The following is a 15,994-nucleotide window of genomic DNA, read 5'->3' as shown; positions in this document are numbered from 1 at the left end:
AGTAAATCATAATAAACCTTCAAACTGATGACAGCAAATAAAATAGAGGTTAGTGAGAAATCACCTTTCAAACAGAAAATACAAACCCAAGAAGAGAAAAAGTTCACTTTCTCTACCTTAGATAACCGACTTAATACTTGCATTAGTACCTTTTAAAAACAGGATTTGTTTTATTACTTACTGCTACTTTCATCTCCATACTTGTAAATGCAGGTTGGGTTTGCAGGACATAGAGCTGAGAAGGTAGGAGGGACAATATCTAATATACGCTGATGGTAAGACAACCTACAATACAAATAAGAGCCTCAGAAAATATCACTCATCAGTTCCATTCTTCAGTAACATCCAACTTACCCAGAAGGTCACAATCTCCAACACCCTGGACTCAGCTGACAACCAAGAAATAAAAGGGGACAGGACAACAAGTCTTTTAAACTGTTGTCTAGGCCAGCACCAGAACTCAGGCCTTCTTCAAAACTTAATGGTTTGCACTGAGATATGGGCCACTGGGTCCACAAGCCTGGAGGCCAGGTAGGTGGGGTGGTGATGGTGGGGTGGGATGAGGTAGAGGAAACAGTTTGTATGGTTGGGAGACTGGTTATATTGCAGCAAATAAATACTTATTGAGGCTAATGGGAACCAGGTTTCTTAATGCCTGCAAAGGTATTTACAAATCACGGCAAAGGGGAAGGCTAGGAAAAAAATGAGATGTTTGGTTGGAATTGGAGGGATACACACATCTAAGTGGATATAAAAATAGTTACAGATGTGTGTGTGTGTGTCCATCCAGAGGGCCTAGAACCAATGACACCCCAATAGCAACAAGCACATCAAGTGTCCAGACCTTGCTTCCTAAGTGCCATGCTCCACTAAAAGAAACTCGGGCTCCTTGAATAAATAGATGATTCCAGGGAAGGGGCAAGGAAACACAAGATAAGCCTGGAACATCTTGTGCCAGAAATAAGGAAATGCTCAATGAATGGAGGGGGACATTAAAGAAGAAAAAGAAAAGGACACAGGAGCCACAAAGGACTCCCAATGGACAAATCAGGGACAATTTCAGCATCATAATTAATAAAGACAGTAATGAATTAGAACCCACTGAATGAAATAGTCCCTACTGATATATAAACACAGGAATTAACACAGGAATTAATAAATGGGTGAAAAAGGAAAGCTCTTTCTTACAGTAGAATGCCAACTAATAAATGTAGAAAGAATAATAGACAAAGAGAATCATCACTTGGCAATTACCATAGTGGTGACAGATAAAAGTACAAGTTGTCAGTGGAGGTCTGATGAACAGGATGTGAGTGTAACCTCAGAGTATTTCCCACAAAATATTAATCAACTACAAAGGGAAAAATGGTGAACTTAAGTTAGAGAAGCCTGACATGGCCATGTAATCAAGGTTAACATCTCTAGTGGTGGGACAATGCAAGACTTGAGTCATGAGGGCGCATCAAGGCAACACAACAAAGTAAGGCCTACATTCTTTAAAACTGACAAGGACATGAAAGATAAAGAGTAATAGCTGTTCAAGATTGACTGAAGAAAATGACAACTAAATGCTACATATGTTCTATCCAGGAATTTTGGATCAGAAAAGGAAAAGACATTGTTGGGATGGTTAGCAAAATTTCAGCAGCACCTGTGGATCGTATAGTGGTATTATTGTATCAGAGCTCATTTCCTGATTTGGAGAGCTGTATGCTGGTCATGTAGGATAGTGTTTTTGTTTTGAGGAAATATACAACCGACCATTAAAGGATGCTTGGACATCGTATCTGCAACTTGTTTTCAAAGGGTTCAGAAAAAGACCAATATAAAGGGTAGATTGTATATACAGAGAGGGAAAAAGGACTAGGACATTAGAACAAATGTAGTAAAATGTTAACTAGGGAATCTAGATGAACACGATACAGAGCTCTATTTTGGCAATTTTCCTGAAATTTGAAATTATTTCAAAGTCTATTTGACAAAAAAACCTTACTGGCTTAATTCACATAGAATCCAGATGGCATGGTTGCCCAAGTTTTTCAGCCTAAATCTTTATTAAACTGAAAGGGAAGAGAGGTAGGTACTTGGAATTTAAAAATAATATTCTAGACATACATCACAAATGCAGAGAAGGGAAAAATACCCCCACAGAAATGAGAAGACCTAAGCCAAGGAGAAAACACAAAGAACTTACCTCATACATTTTTCTAGAACTTCTCTTACAAACTTTGGTTTGGGACTTTCTGGATCTTGAGTAAGACAATCTGACCTAATGAGGAAATATAGTTTTATAAGTTCTTACACATGATCTGCACCTATACCTAACTTGTACTTAGCTACAAACAGTTCCCTTCTAAATTATTACATTTATATACATACCAAAAAAACCCTAAATCTTTCAGACCGTGAAAAAGATTGCTTTTATAGTTTTAAATATTAACTTTTTTAAAAAATGGTAGACTGTAGAGAGAAGAAAGATATAATATACATAACACTGCTTACCAATCTTCCCAGCTCCAACGGAACTGGAAGTTACTTAGATGATGGGAAAACCAATTAATAAACCTATACAGAGAAGTGGGGTGGGGGGGGACAGAAAAGGATGAATGGTTGCAATTTATAACAGGAACTTACATAATCCTTCAGACAAAACCCGATTTCCCCCCTACCTACAGCTGTATTTTCTCCTGCCAGTTGCCCTTTTCTGTGCAAATCCTGTAACTCACCTTCTACTTCAAAAAGTAACAGTCCCCCATCTCACTCCTCCTAACAGTGCTATCCTTTTTAAGTGAATAATAGATATGATTCACGTGCCTGTTTTATATCAAGTACCTTATATATGTTTATATAATTTAATTCTCACAATAACTTCTGAGGAATGTATTATTTTCCCCATTTAACTGACAACAAAACAGAGGTGTGAGGTGCAAAAATAAAAAAGATTAAAAATGTTTTATAAACGGACGAGCCAAAGTAGTCTCTCATCATACCACACCCTTTCACCACAAACAACAAACTATACCATCAAAGCCCCCTTTTCTCTTAAAAACACATCTGATCTCTCTGACTAGATAGGGATCACCTTAGTAGACTGTATAACTGTGAAATTTTTAAGAGCCCAATGAACACTTGCTGAATGAATGGCATAATAGGGATGCCCAGCACAACTAATGGTTTATTAACTAGACTGGGAAAAAAACCTCAGCAGAGGGGCTTCCCTGGTGGCGCAGTGGTTGAGAGTCCGCCTGCCGATGCAGGGGATACGGGTTCGTGCCCTGGTCTGGGAAGATCCCACATGCCGCGGAGCGGCTAGGCCCGTGAGCCATGGCCGCTGAGCCTGCGCGTCCGGAGCCTGTGCTCCGCAACGGGAGAGGCCACAACAGTGAGAGGCCTGCGTACCGCAAAAAAAAAAGAAGAAGAAAAAAAAAAAAAAAAACACCTCAGCAGACACCTTCTTAAAGCACATCCCTCATGTATCTATAATTTCAGTCATGAAAATTACTCAAGATAATAGGTCAACGACACAGGATAGCCTTTACTGATAATTTTCAAATATCGCATTTGGACAGTAGACATGACAGATTATGGAAAATGTTCAGTATCTGTCCTGATCTACTTTGGAAAACTGACAGAAGAGAGAACACCAGCTAATAAAGGTAGTACATATACCTCACCCAGAAGATGACAACGGGCATGAAATTACCACAGCTATAAAAATCCAATATGGCTTTTTGTATAAACTGAGTCTTGGAGCTGTAGTCACATAGTAGCTAATTATTTTAGAAGCAGATACTGTTCATAAACAAAAATACATATATATTATATAAACATAAATATACAGCATTAGACTCTGCTTCTACATATGGGTTAGCATAAAACCTGTTTTAAAAGCTTACCTACTCAATTACAGAGGGAAAAGTGTAACCATACCAAAGAACCAAACAATGCACTTAAAGAAAACCTCAGTATGGGCATCACTTCATATTGAAAATTAAACTAGAAAGTGTGATGTTATAACAATTATGAGTTTTATTATATAAAGGATTATCTGGGGGAGGCAAGAAAGAAAAACCAACTTGGAAATTCTTAAAAAGGCGAATGTTTTCCTGATCAAATTCTTTTATAAAGTACAGGGAGCAGAAGCTGCTAACACTCAGTACAGAAATAAGGCAATTGCTATACCTGTCTACACATGTAGTATTCATCGTATCCAAACGCATGTATAACATTTCAGTTGCCTGTGCAAGCTGTGAATTTCAGGATAAGGAAAACTATACTCTCCTTGAAAATAAGCTGTGATAGAAAAAATAACATTTCTTAGAAGTCTATATAATGACTAATAATGCTGAGCTTCGTTTCAAGTAATTGATCTTTGAGGTATCATTGATGTACATTTGATCTGTATACACGCGTGAAATCGAGATAATGAGCATTTACATCATCTCCAAAAGTTCCCCATGCTCTTTTGTAATCCATTCTCCCTTCTTCCCCTCACTTATGCCCCCAAGCAAATATTGGTCTGCTGTCACTATATTACTTTGCATTTTCTAGGATTTTGTGTAAATGGTATCATATAGTATGAATTCATATTTGTTTGGCACCTTTTATTCAATATATTCTGCAATTCATTCATGTTGCTGCCTGCGTTGAAAATTTGTCCTTTTTTTTTTATTATTACTGAGTAGTATTCCACTGTATAGCTATTAACAAAATTTGCTTATCCATTCTGTGTTGATGGATATTTGGATTGTTTCCAGTTTGGGGTTATTACAAATAAAGTTATGAACATTAATTCTCTTGGGTAAATACTCCAGAGCAGAATGGCTGGACTGTATAGTACACGTAATGTTTAACTTTTAAAGAAATGCCAAACTGTTTTCATGAAGTGACTTAAACCCACAAGCAGAAATATTTAATAATCTGTTAAAGTCAGGCCAAACAGAGTACATTAAAAACAAAGGAAAGGATACAACTTGGGGTAGAGAGCCAGGCTGAAGTTTACACAGTTCAATGAGAAGTGTTGTGTACATCACATCAATGTGAGGGGGTGTTGGAAGTTGAAACAACTCTGCAAAGATCACCTACAAAGGAATCACAAGTCAGAACTCAATTCAACAGCTATCTACACATTTCTACTATTAGAAACACCTCAATGTTCTAAACTCTAACTCTATGGTATTCATAATAAAAAATATTACTTTTTAACCTTTAAAATTATGCTCTTTAAAACACAAAGATCTACAATTGAATACTGTAATGAAGATTTCTTATCTTTATAACTCAATCAAATAAGAATATGCAAAAATTAATGCTTAGTTGATACTTCCAGAGAACTGTCCAATTTCAACTCTGGAAGTATCAGAGTTAATTCAGGGAGGTACAGTTTACTGGGGACTCACAGATCCACCAGAGTTTCATTTCTATAAGAAGTAAACGTCCTTTGTAGACTCGGAGGATGGGAACAGAAGATAGTTAACTCATTCTACACTGTTACCGTATTCTTGGTATTCCAAGACTTTTTTGCCATGCTCTTGTTCACAAACTTGTTTCCATCCTCCTTCTATTTGTGGACCATCTACCTCGACTTCTAGAGCCTGGTCTGCATTCCTTCTCACTCCCATCTCCTACACTTTTGTATGAATTTCTACACATTTTGCAGATTTAAAAATATGACTTATATTTTGCATTTCAATTGACATGTCAGTGAGTCAAGTTCATAGCCTAAGCACACTCTCAAGTTCTATAAAGAGAACAGATGCAGCATTTCTAAGGAAGTACATAGGTAGAATATGAATAAAAAGTGAATCAAATGATACATAATTATGCTCACTTTGAGTATTTTAACATAAATGAATAATGCAGTTGACAGTTTGACCCACAGGTCAAGTGAAAACACTGTTTTTTGGGAAATAAATCTCTACAAGGTGTTCAACTACGCTACTAGTATCATCCTTCTGTATGACTTCATATGGAATCAAAAGCATTATCTATTTTCTTCCACTTCTAAAACAACTGGCTCTTTTGATTTCTAAGAATAAATAAGGATTCCTACTTATCCCTACCCTGTGATACAGGAAATAATACACTAGTCAGGGGTATGCTAGTAATAAGAGGCCAGATAAACACAGTTAAAGATGGGTTATCTGCCTAAAGAATACAATACTTTAAACTATTTAAGCCTCTTATACATCTGTTAAGTGGACAATGTATTGACAGAGTTAGAGGTAACTTACGTTATCCATGATAACTATTCATGAATGAAGATATACTATCAATATATAAATAAATTATAGGCAACTCAAAATTCCATTTGTACACTGGGCTTAACCTCTTTCCTCTTTACTAACATGGCTAACAGAGCTCCAAAACTGAAAGCAATTTCCTCTCTTCTCTATTAATTTTCAGCACCTGCCAAGTACCAAGAACAACAAAAAGGCCAAGAGTAGATTACACTTTACAGTCAACAGAAAGATTCTGAAACTTAAAAACAAACTCCATTTGGAATGCATACCTCAACTATGTGGTAGTTCAAGGGGATCTTGTTCTTCCCAGGATAACTCACTAGCTGTGCAGCACTATAAAAAGTGTAATTTAAGTTTAATGAGTACACACAGATATATGAAAAACCAAATAAGCAGTTTCAAAAACAGTGTATGTAGATATAAAGGAAATCTTTTCTGAAATGTTCTAGATTTCAGTTACTTCACTTAACTACAGCACAGATTATTCTGTCTACCATAAGGAAGCTCTTTAATGCATGCAAAACTCCTTGAAAGATCAAAAGGAGTGTAAGTGGGCTTCCCTGGTGGCGCAGTGGTTGAGAGTCCACCTGCTGATGCAGGGAACACGGGTTCGTGCCCCGGTCCGGGAGGATCCCATATGCCGTGGAGCGGCTGGGCCCGTGACCCATGGCCTCTGAGCCTGCGCGTCCGGAGCCTGTGCTCCGCAACGGGAGAGGCCACAACAGTGAGAGGCCCGCATACCGAGAAAAAAAAAAAAAAAAAAAAAAAAAAAGGAGTGTAAGTAATAATAGTAAGGAAGTATATTCAGATCTACTAACTTAAAATGTTTTATAAGGTAGACCATTCCCAAAATACTATATTCCTTTCCATTTTAAGATCTAAACCAAAACTTTCCAAGGTTTCAGAAAATATTAAAAATAAACTTTTCTAACTGCTAGGAAACAGCAAAACCATTAGTATTCATTTATTCCCACAACATTCATACCAAAAACAGCTTGCCATTCAAGTTAATTTGTCCAGAGCACATGGCAAATATCCACACAAAAGAGCAGTATGCATATTACTACAAAGCACTATAGTACTATACAGCATCCAGGAAAGTACTATTTGAGGGTGAAGTGCCTCCAGAAAGCAAATCAAGTGTTTTAGAGATCAGTCTTAGCAAGACAGGGCATCAGGAAGAGAGGAAGATTTTCTTACTCTTAACGTACATTTTGCTCTTACTAAATCATCAAGATTGCTACTTTTTCTCCACTCTAATAAAAGTACCATGAAAAGCATCTTACCAAGTCTTCCTTTCCTTCCAGTGGGACTTAACGATGCAGTGAAGATTCTCTTCTATTACAAATCTTTCCACTGAATGACTCCCTGGCATTACAGGACCCTGGAAAGAAAACCAAATGCATATACTCCAGACCTAGACAAAATATTGTTTTTCATTTATTCAACAAATATATCAGAGCTTATTATGTTCCAGACACTGTATTGGATGCTGGGGATAAAAGTTCACAAGTGTGAAGGCTCTGTATTTCAGCAAATTTTATTGTTGTGTTCACTTATGTCTACAAGAGAATTAGACTGTCAGCTATAGTGTTTCTTCTACATCTGACACTGTACTATCCTTGCCCACTTCAAGTCTTAAATGAAGCAAACTAAATAATTTTTGTATATTATTAGTCCTATACAGTTTATTTTTTGAAACTATGGGACTGGATTACTTCCATAAAAAACATGGAGAGAGGGAAAATTTTGTCTCGAACACTATGTAGACACAAAAAAATCATGTATGCATTGAAAGATATCCACACTACGCTGTTTTTTTTTTTTTTTTTTTTTTTTTTTTCTTTTTGCGGTATGCGGGCCTCTCACTGTTGTGGCCTCTCCCGTTGCGGAGCACAGGCTCCGGACGCGCAGGCCCAGCGGCCATGGCTCACGGGCCCAGCCGCTCCGCGGCATATGGGATCCTCCCAGACCGGGGCACGAACCCGTATCCCCTGCATCGGCAGGCGGACTCCCAACCACTGCGCCACCAGGGAGGCCCACACTACGCTGTTTTAAAAAAGGTTAAAGAACATTACCTACATAATATTGTTTAATTAAAAAAAATATGCATAGCAAACAGGTTCAATGAGTTTATTTACTTATTATTTACTACTTATTGGTGACTTTTACTTTAATCTACTTTATCATTTCTAATTAAAACAAAACAAAACATTTTTTGAAAGCCCAGAACAAAAAAACAAATCCTCTTCAAACAGATATTTTACATATTTATGCTCTTCTGGCAAAAGATGATGGGCACATTACAGAGGCAACACCAATTAAGTACAAATAGTACAGAAGCAAATTTTGAGGTGTCATTCTAATGTTCCCCTTGTACAAATAAATACCTAATCACAAAGATTCTAACAGTCTTATTGTAAATTAGACTTCCAATTATATATACTCTAATTAGACCATTACATAAAGTTGACTAAAAGCATTTTATTATGTATGCAATATTGCAAGTGGGTAGCAAGTTGATAATTTTGTATATATAACCAATTATCCAACAACTTTTTACCCTGAGATAGAGTATACATACGCTAAAATTTCCCTGGTCATAAGCAACTTTCCGTAGAACAGAAGAGAGAAGACAGGGGAGGAAAACTCAAGTTTGACCTAAGGTGGTAACATTGGTTCTTATGTCAGTGGTTCTCAACTGGGGGAAATTTTGCCCCTAAGGGGACATCTGCCAATCTCTGGAGACATTTTTGGTTGTCACAACTGACATGCTACTGGCACCTAGAAGGTAGAGGCCAGGGATGCTCCTAAGCATCCTACAATTCACAGGACAGCCCCACAACAAAGGATTACCCAGCCCAAAGCATCAGTTGTGCTGAGGCTGAGAAACTCTGCTCTATGCTGACTGGAATGTACTAAGCAACAGGTATAGTACTTTAGCCAGGCGAGTTTCTTTTCAGAACCAGCCCAGTGATCACTGTGCTTGCTGCCTGGGTATTAAAGTTAAGACAGTCATGGGCTTCCCTGGTGGCTCAGTGGTTAAGAATCCTCCTGCCAATGCAGAGGACACGGGTTCAAGCCCTGGTCCAGGAAGATCCCACATGCCGCCGAGCAACTAAGCCCATGAACCACAACTACTGAGCCCATGTGCCACAACTACTGAAGCCCGTGTGCCTAAAGCCCGTGCTCCACAACAAGAGAAGCCACTGCAATGAGAAGCCCGCGCACTGCAAGGAAGAGTAGACCCTGCTCACCGCAACTAGAGAAAGCCTGTGCGCAGCAAGGAATACCCAACGTTGCCAAAAATAAATTTTAAAAAACCCCAAAAAACAGTCATTCAAATGCAAAGGTATAAAGTAACTAAAGCACAGTTAAAATGTAAATTTTTATATCAAATGTTAATATCAAAATTATACATTTTCTTAATTGCTAAAGTATAACAGCTATCAACAACCTGACCTCATAATAAAAAATATATATATTTAAGAACTATAAAGTCAGCTTATACTAATCTTTGGGATTTTTAAATTAAAAACACTTTATTGAACACTCATCACGTGTCACATACTGTTCTATGCACTTTATGTGTTAATAATTTAATCCTCATTACAACTTTATGAAATATATACTATTATTATTCCATTAGGAAACTAAGATAAGGAGGTAAATAACTCACTCAAGATCACACAGCTGGGCTGTGACTAAGCCAGGATTAAAACCCAAACCTACTTGGCCTCTCAAACCTACAACCTTCAATTGTACACCGTGCTGTCAATTTACACTGCCTAAGTATGATTTCTTGAATAATGAGGTGATACCATTCACTGAATTAAACTGTTAACTTCGCTGCCATTGACCCTCTTAGATAATAAACAACTCAAAATTAAAATGTCCCATAGGCATAATTCAAACAAGATTAAACCACAATTACAACACAACACAGGCGCTTTGAAAGGCACTTTTGTTGGTCATGCACGTACCTCAGGATCATCCGTGTAATCAAACATTCTGAAGATGACCCTTGGCATCGGGTACACCGAATCTTCAGTGTGAGGAGGTGGTGTGAAAGGAGGCAGGTTGTGCTGCAGTGCTTCACACAGGATGCTGTCAAAGGCAAGATAAGGTCTTAGGATGTGCCGCTCCTGCCAGCGATCCTTTTTCAATTTCTGAATCTGGGCCCAGAGGCAATCTAAATACTAAAGACAGATTAATTTTGAACAATTAATAGATATTTGGAGGCTAGATGAAATAACATTTTGACTAGACAAAACCAAAAATCTACTGCCTTCTAAAATACAGGATACAAAAGCTAACTTACAATTAAATACAGTACTAAGGAATACTGCTAAGTTCCTGTTTTTGTTTTAATTATTTTATAAAGTCTGTCTGGGGCTGATACCTCTTATTTTTTCAAATTGGGCACATAAATAAAACATACATCAACTCTATGATATCTGGAATCCCAAAGAATAGGGCATGTTTTGATGACATTCTAACGTTTATTAAAAATCCACTATATGCCTAGGGCTATGAGGAGCTGAACCCCTGATATGAAATGTGAAAACCCAGCTGAGGTATGCAAATGGGGTGATTTGAATATGTCACAGAGGTAAGAATCTACTCTGTGCTTGTATCACAAGAGACTGAAATCAATTTACCTCTTCTTGTGGATGCGGTTTCTCTGCAGTCCATACTTGTAACATGGGCACATGAGTCTTCTGGCGTCTTCTAAAGGTAAGAATGAAAATCTACATTTAGGTTTTTAAAACATGAAAAGATATTCAGTTGCTTTCATAATTAATAAAATGCAAATTAAGGGAGTGAAACATTTTAACCTATCAGATTGGCAGATATTAGAATCTCTGATAATGTATTGCATTGCCAAAATGTAGGCAAATACATGGTTTCAAAAACATCACTGGCAGAGGGCTAATTGATATAATCTCTTTAGATGACATTTGGAAGAGTATAATCTCTTTGGAAGGCAATCTGACTAAATATCAAAATTAAAATTGTTAAAGACACTTCAACCCAGCAATGCCATTTCTAAGAATTCACATCACCCCAAAACATATTTGTACATGCACATAAAGACTTATGTACAAGGATATTCACTGAAACTCTGTTTAAAATAGCCGAAGACTTGCAATAGCCTCAATGTCTACCAAGAGGAGACTAGTTAAAGGAATTATGGTACATTAAAAGACTGGAATACCATACAGCTGTTAAAAAGAATGAGGTAGAGCTAAATATCTTATGCAATGAATCCAAACTATATTAAGAGGGAAAAAAAAGCAAGTGTGTATAGAAGAACAATGTGTATACTGGACTATCATTTGTATAAAAAGGGGGAATGACATTCAAATGTTAGCATGTTCACACTCTTACTTTCATTCTTTTGTAAACATCTATATATAATTAAAAAAACAGTACAACTTTTGAAAAATATAAAACATTTAAAAAATCATTTAAAGGTACCTTAGGGTAATGAGAAAGCAGATTTTTATCTTTGGCCTTCCTTTAGCTTTATTGTAACTACGTAAATATTAACAATATCCAAAGAATTACCTATTAATAGAAAATGAAACTTATAACAAAATTCTTCTGAAAAAACTTAAGGGGACACAAAATCATTACCAAGCTGCTGTGCCCTTACTTAAGATAGCTTTCAGTGTTGGCAAAGATTCGGTCCATCTCTGCATCTTTCTTTTCGTACAACTCCTTTCCAACCCAGGGCAAAGATGATAGAAATGCATACACGTACCAATCCCGGCGCACCTAAAGAATTTTTTTTAAAAGGTACATTTAAAATAGGTGCTAGTGAATTTTCATTCATATTATATTTATTCCTGAATGAAATCCTATGGACGCAATTCAGTAGGACTTAAGAAAGACATCTGGCTCATTTAGAGCATTTTTAGATATATTAGCTTTAATCTTACTAGACAGAATCATTTAACTAATGCACAGATGTCATGAGAACCCACCATTATACCAGCTGACTTAACTTTTAGACATTAAGAATTTATAATGTGATAAATCCACTGTTAATCTTCTGTTTTTATTACTAAAGGGTTACTAGTGAAAAATTCCTGGTACTATATGGACAGGATTCAGCACAAGGGGTTTTCTTACCTGAGGCACCTCTTCTTCCTGAATTACACTTACAAAATTTTCAAACATAGCAACCATTGATGGGGCAGCAATGACGTGACAATTCACAAGATCAGATAAAAAACGGACCTGGTGGGGAGAACAATTTCTATGAAATCTAAATGTCCTTTATAATAATTATAACACAAGCAATTCTGTAATGTTTGAAACCACAGTTCTGAAAAACTACAACCCAAGGACCAAATCTAGCCCACTGCTTTTTTTTTTTTTTTGCGGTATGTGGGCCTCTCACTGTTGTGGCCTCTCCTGTTGCGGAGCACAGGCTCTGGATGCGCAGGCTCAGCGGCCATGGCTCACGGGCCCAGCTCCGCGGCATGTGGGATCTATCTGGACCGGGGCACGAACCCGTGTCCCCTGCATTAGCAGGCGGACTCTCAACCACTGCGCCACCAGGGAAGCCCCCACTGCCTGTTTTTTAAGCAGCCTGCAAACTAAGAATGGTTTTAAAATATTTAAATGCTTGAAAAGAATCCAAAAGAATATTTTGATTCATACAAATTATATGAAATTAAATTTCATTGTCCGCAAATCGACTTTTACACAGCCATGTTTATTTGTTTACATGTTGTCTGTGGCTGCTTTTGTGCTATAACAGCAGAGCGGAGTAGTTGTGACAGAGACTGTAGGAAGGACAGGAATCTGAATTTATAGCTTTACATTTATACTAGACTAAGAACCTAAACTGTAATATTCTAGCTATTAAAACCAATAATCTTCTTTTCTGTTTGGCTGTGAAAAAATTTTCACTGGACCACAGAAATGGAAATTTATGAACAGATATTTATTGGGTGCCCTTTGTGTGCCACTGCTGAGCACTATTAAAGTCTCTGTCACATGGGAGCTCATAGACTAGTGGGACAAGCACAATCTCAACCCAGATGGATAAATCCTATACTAAAAGATAAATAAAGTGTTCTAGAAATAGGGACAAAGGGAGTAGGGGGAAACATCATATAGGAGGTAACAATCGGGCTAGATCATAAAGGATGAAAAAAGTAGTCCTCACGTGGAGAGCAAGGAGAGGCTTCTAGGCAGAAAGGTTCAAAAACAAGGTGTGTTCAGGGACCAGCAAATAATTCAGATAGAGCTGGAGGGTATATGGGAGGCAAAGAGAAACAGACTGGGGCAACCATGAAGGATCAGACTTAATGGAATCTGAACTTAATAGCCTGATGAGTGTCTAAACTCTTTTGATTATGTACTCAGTAGAAAAGAATTTGATCGGGCCTCCCTGGTGGCGCAGTGGTTGAGAGTCCGCCTGCCGATGCAGGGGATACGGGTTCGTGCCCCGGTCTGGGAGGATCCCACATGCCGCGGAGCGGCTGGGCCCGTGAGCCATGGCTGCTGGGCCTGCGCGTCCGGAGCCTGTGCTCTGCAACGGGAGAGGCCACAACAGTGAGAGGCCTGCATACCGCAAAAAAAAAAAAAAAAAAAAAAAGAAAAGAATTTGATCACATACCTCAACACATAATATTTACTTATACATAAATATAAGTTGGCCCACTGTCAATCTATGTGTTATGTATTAAAAAGGCTTAATTCCATTTCCATTTAAGATAAATAAGAGTTCTGATATTTACTTCCTGCATCATCTTGTGCACCAGGCTTTGAAGACTATCCACTGTAGAAAATGGGAAGGAACTGAGGTTTTTAACCTGTAACCAACATGAACAGAGCCTAGTTACAGAAGACCATTCTGGTGCCACTATAGAAGATAAAGTGAAAGGCAGAGAATCTGGATGTAAAAAAATCTGTTAAGAGCTGTTAAGACATTACGAGGAAGGCATGAACTGCACTAGAGGCCCTGGAGACAAGGAGAAGGAACAGACTGGAGAGAAATTTAAGAGGTAGGACAGACAGGGCTTGGAGACCGCTTGGAGTATGAGAGGGCAAAGGCAAGACAAAAATTAATGCTCAGGTTTCTGGACGGGCTATCCAGTAAATAGCAGCCACTTGTGTGGGTTGGGCTGAGGGCACAGGAAAGGAGGTATGAAGAATGCATTAATTCAGGGACTTCCAGGCAAGATACCTTAGGGCTATCCAGGTAGTATTTGGACCAAAGGTCTGGAGCTCAGGAGAATGGCTGAAGCAGGAGATACAGACTAGAGTTGGTGGGGAGAAGGTCATCAAAATAAAGGTAGTTTATGAAGCTATGAGAGAGAATGAGAATGCTTCAGCAGAGAATGTTTGAAAAAAAAGTGAAGTGAGGACAGAATCCTGGGAAACACAAAAATTTAAGGGGCAAAGGAAGGTTACCCAGTAAAAGGAGACTGAGGAATAGAAGGTAAGTGGCAGCAGGAGGTCCTGAAAAGAGTGGTGCTGCAGAAACCAAGTAGTGTAAAGCATCCCATGTTACAGGGAGGTCAACTAGGATTGAGTTAACAGAAGCCACTGGACTCGGTAATGAGCTCTGCATCTTTAATAAGAATGGTTTCGGGACTTCCCTGGTGGTGTAGTGGTTCAGAATCCACCTGCCAATGCAGGGGACACGGGTTCGATCCCGGGTCCAGGAAGATCCCACATGCCGCGCAGCAACTAAGCCCATGCACTACAACTACTGAGCCTGTTCTCTAGAGCCCGTGAGCCACACTACTGAAGCCTGTGCACCTAGACCCCATGGTCCGCAACAAGAGAAGCCACCGCAATGAGAAGCCCATGCACTGCAACAAAGAGTAGCCCCTGCTCACCGCAACTAGAGAGAGCCCACGTGCAGCAACGAAGACCCAACACGGCCAAAAATAAATAAATAAAATAAATAAATTTATTTAAAAAAATAGAATGGTTTCAACAGAGCAGCTGTTGTGGTGAGTGGGGAACTGTATTTCGAGAGAAAACATAGATTATTTGGTTGTAGCTCACCTCTCCCCTTCATCCCAACACTAAGTCATAACATACCAAAAAACAAATACAAAAAATGTTTCACGAATATCTAGAAGAACTAAAGAACAAACAAACAGAGATGAACAATACAATAACTGAAATGAAAAATACACTAGAAGGAATCAATAACAGAATAACGGAGGCAGAAGAATGAGTAAGTGAGCTGGAAGATAAAACAGTGGAAATAACTGCCGAGGAGCAGAATAAAGAAAGAAGAATGAAAAGAATTGAAGACAATCTCAGAGACCTCTGGGACAACACTAAATGCACCAACATTCAAATTATAGGGGTCCCAGAAGAAGAGAAAAAGAAAGGGTCTGAGAAAATGTCTGAAGAGATTACAGGGGGAAACTTCCCTAACATGGGAAAGGAAATAGTCACCCAAGTCCAGGAAGCACAGAGAGTCCCATACAGGATAAACCCTAGGAAAAACACACCAAGACACATATTAATCAAACTAACAAAATTTAAATTCAAAGAAAAAGTATTAAGAGCAGCAAAGGAAAAACAAAAAATAACATACAAAGGAATCCCCATAAGGTTATCAGCTGATTTTTCAGTGGAAACTGCAGGCCAAAAGGGAGTAGCAGGATACACTTAAAGTGATGAAAGAGAAAAACCTACAACCAAGATTACTTTACCCAGCAGGGATCTCATTCAGATTTGATGGAGAAGTCAAAAGCTTTTCAGACAAA

General features: G+C 38.2%; 1 protein-coding gene across 2 annotated transcripts in view; it reads right to left on the bottom strand.

Annotated features, from left to right (window-relative positions):
• NCBP1 (nuclear cap binding protein subunit 1) overlaps window positions 1–15,994 on the bottom strand; it is a 136,007-nt gene that overhangs the window by 13,788 nt on the left and 106,225 nt on the right. Inside the window, exons 5-15 of one of the 2 annotated variants that reach the window (XM_060100974.1) lie at window positions 12,381–12,488; window positions 11,902–12,023; window positions 10,904–10,973; window positions 10,226–10,441; window positions 7,529–7,626; window positions 6,512–6,575; window positions 4,971–5,081; window positions 4,183–4,247; window positions 2,503–2,565; window positions 2,195–2,269; window positions 182–285 (exon numbers count right to left, since the gene is read on the bottom strand). In XM_060100974.1, coding sequence (XP_059956957.1) covers window positions 182–285; window positions 2,195–2,269; window positions 2,503–2,565; window positions 4,183–4,247; window positions 4,971–5,081; window positions 6,512–6,575; window positions 7,529–7,626; window positions 10,226–10,441; window positions 10,904–10,973; window positions 11,902–12,023; window positions 12,381–12,488 — 1,096 coding nt within the window. Of the gene's footprint in view, window positions 1–181; window positions 286–2,194; window positions 2,270–2,502; window positions 2,566–4,182; window positions 4,248–4,970; window positions 5,082–6,511; window positions 6,577–7,528; window positions 7,627–10,225; window positions 10,442–10,903; window positions 10,974–11,901; window positions 12,024–12,380; window positions 12,489–15,994 lie in introns of both variants that reach the window. The other variant, XM_060100975.1, reaches the window with a different exon arrangement.

This window comes from Mesoplodon densirostris, chromosome 6 (genome assembly GCF_025265405.1).
Source record: "Mesoplodon densirostris isolate mMesDen1 chromosome 6, mMesDen1 primary haplotype, whole genome shotgun sequence".
NCBI classification, from domain to species: domain Eukaryota; kingdom Metazoa; phylum Chordata; class Mammalia; order Artiodactyla; family Ziphiidae; genus Mesoplodon; species Mesoplodon densirostris.
This window is presented reverse-complemented; position numbering and strand designations above follow the sequence as displayed.